Here is a 5,130-nt window from a genome sequence, read left to right as displayed (position 1 = left end):
GGGAATGATATTACAGATGCAGTTCTGGACTTCTTTAAAACTGGAAAACTTCTCAAGCATTAATGCTACAAATTTGTGTCTGATTCCAAAGGTGGAGCAACCTGAGGATGTCACTCAATTCAGACCTATAGCCTGCTGCAATGTCCTATACAAGGTAATTTCTAAGTTATTGTGTACTAGGCTGAAAGTAGTGTTGCCTGGTCTCATTGATTCAGCTCAAAGTGTGTTTGTAGAGCAGAGGTGTATAATGCATAATATATTGATTTGTCAGGATATATTGAATCAATATAAAAGAAAGAGTCAGTCTGCTAGGTGTACCTTAAAAGTAGATCTAAGGAAAGCCTAGGACTCAGTAAGTTGGAAGTTCTTAGAATCCCTACTTAAGAAGCTTAAATTTCCAATTAAGTTCTATGAGTGGATTATGACTTGTGTGTCTTCTCCTTCATTCTCTATTAGCCTGAATGGTGGGATGTTTGGTTTCTTTAAAGGGAAAAAAGGGTTAAGACAGGGTGATCATGTCTCTCCTTTGTTATTTGTATTAGTGATGGAGTACTTCACAAGGATCCTAAGGAAAATGAGTAGAAGGGAGGATTTTGGATTTCATTATAGATCTGGCCTTAAGATCACTCACCTTGTATTTGCTGATGATCTCATGATGTTTTACAAGGGTGAACTCAGATCTATGATGTTGTTAATTAGAGCTTTGAAAACATTCTACAGAGCTTCAGGGTTACAGGCAAACAAGGATAAAAGTGCAATTTATTTTGGGAATGTGACTGAGGAGATTCAGCAAAGGATAATTCAAGTCTCTGGGTTTACAAAAGGTCAGTTTCCTTTTAGATATTTGGGAGTGCCTATTACCTCAAAGAGACTCACTATAGCAAATTGTGATGTTCTAGTTGATAGAATTATGAGAAGAGTTTTGTGTTGGACTTCTCGAAATCTTTATTATGGTGCCAGAAATGTTCTGATTAACTCTGTATTGTTGAGTATTCATACATATTGGTCACAGATCTTTATGTTACCTAAAGGTGTGTTGTTGAAGATTATACATATTGTAAGAGCATTTCTATGGGAGGGGAATTCTCATATACATAAACCTCCACTTGTTTCCTGGGACTGGGTTGGTAAGCCTAAGAGCAAAGGTGGTTTGGGAGTGAGAAATTGTGTGGTGTGGAACAATGCTGATATAGGTAAGTATACATGGCAGATTGCTCAAAAGGATGATTCTCTCTGGATTAAATGGATCCATAGCATCTATATTAGGGATGCAAACTGGTGGGAATACCAGCCAAGAGGGAATGTAAGCTGGACTTGGAAGCTTATATGTAGAGTAAGAGATTTGTTTAAAGAAGCTTATCACAATAACCAATGGCTTGATGGTAGCAAGGCCTATTCAATCAAGGAAGGTTATAAATGGCTCAGTGGGACACAAGAGAGTGTTAGCTGGCACCACTGGGTCTGGATCCCTGTCAACACACCAAAACATGCATTCATTTCATGGCTTGCAGCTTTGGATAGACTAAGGACAAGGGAGAGGCTCAAGATGGCTGGTATCTGTCAGAATACAGAGTGTTTGATGTGTGATCAAGTCCTGGATTCCTGCTGCCACTTACATTTTAAGTGCAAATTCAGTATATAGGTTTGTCAGGGAGTGATGAACTGGCTTCACATTCCTAGTCATAATCAGGAGAATCTTTATGTGCATTGGAAGAGGTGGGGCAGGAAGTTCAAGAAGAGAATAAACTCCTTTTTGTAAATAGAATAATTTTGCTAGTTTGTTGGTGTTTAGCTCCCGCCCCGCGGTTTTTGAGTTGTGGTTCTATCCTAAACCCCTAAACCCCTAAAACCCTAAACCCCTAAACCCCTAAACACTCATGGTGAGCGGTTTGATAGGTCTCGACTTGGTTTCCACGCTCCTCTCTTCCCCATCTATTACACTATTACCCCATTTTTCAATCATGAGTGTTCTCGCGTTCGATGGGGCTTAGGATTGAGCTATGAGCTAGATTGGGAATGTTTCTCATGCATTTTTTTAGTTTCGTGTCCTCTTTCCTCATGTTTGCTTGAGGTAAGCAAACCTCAAGCTTGGGAGAGTTGATGAATGAGCTTTTGTGCTCATTCAAGGTCGTCTTTTAGGCTCCTTTTAAGCTTTGGTCGAGTCTTTTTCGTTACTTTTAGTTCTTTTTTCGTAATTTTGTGTCTTTGAGTCTTTTTGGTGTCCTAGAGTAGTTTGTCATTGCGTTTTGGTGTTTTTTTATGTTGCTTTGCAGGTTTCCGAGGTGGCTCATGGCTTTGGTTGAGGTGCCCTCACCATGCTGGAGCTGATTTTGCTGCTTCAAGCTCGGAGCTACCACTCCTCACTGGAGCTCCAGCTCAAATTGGGTAGATGTTTTGGATGGGCTATAGGTTTCCAGGAGCGAGCGTTGCATGATGGAGCGAACGCTCCCTAAGATCCCCCAGAGCGAGCGCTTCATGAAGGAGATAGGGCACTCCCTGTGTTTTGGCCGACACTTTGCTTTCTCCGCCACGATTTAATATTTTATTTTGAGTGCCATATAAAAGCAAAAGGGGGGAGAATGTAAAGAGGGGATTCATTCTACTTTCTTGTTTTTAGTTTTTAGCTTTAAAAGGAGAGAAACAAGAGAGAGAGGGGTGACAACTTCAAACTCTTGAGGATCTCAATTAATTTATGCACTTGTAGCGGATTTTAAGGTTTAAACTCGACAGTTATTTCTTGTAATCAGTAAGTTTGTACTTTTTGCACTTGATTTCAATCGAAATAGTTGCATGTTTTGAGTTTCTTTAGTTTATCCAATTTCTCTACTCGATTTCTACTTGAATGTTGGTAATTTCTATTTCTATGTGTGCTATGTTGTTCATCATGAAGTGAGTAGTCTCATTTTTAGGGCTTGGGGGTGAAAACCTCTCTTTATGACTATGAATAGTTGATTGGAGTATATTAATGGGATTGTGAATGTGAAAATTGAGTTCTAGTGTAATTTGATTGTGGATCTCTTTGCTTGATCACCATTGAAACTCTTCTAAGCTATCCTAGTTGTAATTGAGAGGTGAATTTAGGATGTGTAGCTCAATAGACTCGCTTGTCTTGAATTCACTAAGAGATTAGGTCTTTGAGTCAAGATTTTTTGAACTTGATGTACTTAAGCATGTTGAATTGAGTAATTACCACGAGAGTAGGAGTTGCTTAGTCTAACATAGTACTAGTTTGCTTGAGAAGGTGACTAGTTATAGCATATAGTTCACCTTATCACACCCATACCTCAATTAACTAGTTCTCCATTGACTATCTCATATGAACTTAGATTAGAGCCTCATCCCCAAGACCTATTTTTATCATATTGTATTCTCATTATAACTTAATTGTATGACCTAGTTTAATACAACCCTCACTCCTAGTTGTAACCGAGACTCATCCTCTAATAGTCCAAAATTTGTGTTCACTACAGGTTCTCCCTTGGGTTCGATCCCTTGCTTGCCCTTGCTACTTGTTAGTGGATCCTTGGGCCTTAACGACATCCCCAGTTAAGAGATCCTCCCTACCACAACACTTCCACTAATTAGACCAAACAACCTTTTTACAACTTAATTCTACTCACGAGCCACACCTTGAGTTCCTAAACTTAAGTTCTTGAACAATTGTTCCCTTAACAACTGTTCCTCCCAACTTCACTTGAAATTTTTCTCACTACAACTTGCTTCACTCAAAGCTTTCTCTATTACATGACTTCACTCAAAATCCCCTTACCCCAAAACCAAAATACAATCATCGATAAATTTAGTGGAATTAGAGTAAGAAGGCAAAGAACAAATGACTTTTATGAGAAATGAAGGCACTGGCGCTTTACTTAGTTAAACTCACTAAATCACTTGGTCAAAAATAAATTGGAACTTAATTAAACAAAAGTATTTATAGCAGTGATTACTTATAACGTGGGCTTAAAATATGTGTTGGTGATGAAAACATTTTCCCATTATGTTCAGCAACTAGAGGAACACGTTCCTTTCGACACCCATGATCTCCATGATCGTTGTTGACCGTGTGTTAGGATTAATAATGCTTCCTTAGTTTTAGCAACCACTTAAGAAGTAAATCATAATATAATTTAATTAAAAAAAATTAAATAATAAAACCAAATATAACCCCTTTTATCAGAATATTATCCTCAAAAATATTATCCTTAAAACCGAAAAGGATTTTTATAATCTAATAGAATTAAAATCTTTTCCTAAAAAAGATTTTCCTAAAAATCAAATTTTTACTAAATGAAAACGATTACCTTTAATTAAGGCTTTAATCACTCAAACGTCATTAATTAACCGTTGTACTGCTTCAACCTATGTCTAGTTCCTTTTAACAGTTAGTTCCTTTAACTCAATATAACTATGCCACTTTGTCTATTCCTTACTAAGGAACAAACACTTATTCTCATTTTAAATTGCCACAGTTCCTTACCATTTCTTACTCGTTCCCTTACATTGGAACTAGAAACAAACAGCCTTGCTTTGGTCATCTTGCCAACGCTTCTCAAGTATCAAATCTTTGAGCATCTTCACTTAGTCTTCAAAATCCAAACTTGATTTTTTGTTCCGACTTAGCATTCTCTTTACTATTTTCATTGACACCTTGAAAAATCCATTCACTTAACAAGTTGTCAATGCATAATTTAGTTTGTATCTTTATTTCTTTCTTATCATCAAAACTAGGGTGGAACATAAGTGGATGGAAAACCCTAAGTGCTCAACAAGTGGTAGGGCCCTCTTCTCCCGGTAATATTAGAGAAGAGAATTTTAAACAAATAAATTTATAGGCTAGCCCATCTGGAAGAGATATAGAGATGGAAGATGTAAACAACGATAATAATGAGGGTGAGTTTAGGTCCCTTGAGGAATCTGACGAGCCTTCTACCAACTCGTCTGAAATTAGGAGACGTCTAGGTCCCCATTCTGACCTTGGCTTCATAATCGTTTACCGTAAATGGTTAGAATATTTGGCCAAGACCCCAGCCATTTGTCCCTTACTATGCCCATGTCCGGCTATTCTTTTGTAATCCCTGACGAGAAGGCCACCATCCTAAGCGCTCCTTGGGGTCAATTTGTTGTTTATAA

General features: G+C 37.9%; 1 protein-coding gene across 1 annotated transcript; it reads left to right on the top strand.

Moving 5' to 3' along the window:
• The first annotated feature begins 421 nt into the window (after positions 1-421).
• LOC109135504 (uncharacterized) lies at positions 422-2,389 on the top strand. The gene is made up of 2 exons (XM_019250620.1): positions 422-1,553; positions 2,274-2,389. Exons 1-2 carry the CDS (start codon positions 422-424, stop codon positions 2,387-2,389), a joined length of 1,248 nt encoding a protein of 415 aa, XP_019106165.1.
• The last annotated feature ends 2,741 nt before the right edge of the window (positions 2,390-5,130 follow it).

Source organism: Beta vulgaris, chromosome 7, assembly GCF_026745355.1.
Source record: "Beta vulgaris subsp. vulgaris cultivar EL10 chromosome 7, EL10.2, whole genome shotgun sequence".
Classification (NCBI taxonomy): Eukaryota; Viridiplantae; Streptophyta; class Magnoliopsida; order Caryophyllales; family Amaranthaceae; genus Beta; species Beta vulgaris.
The sequence above is the reverse complement of the archived record's forward strand: the minus strand, read 5'-3'. Positions and strand labels throughout refer to the sequence as shown.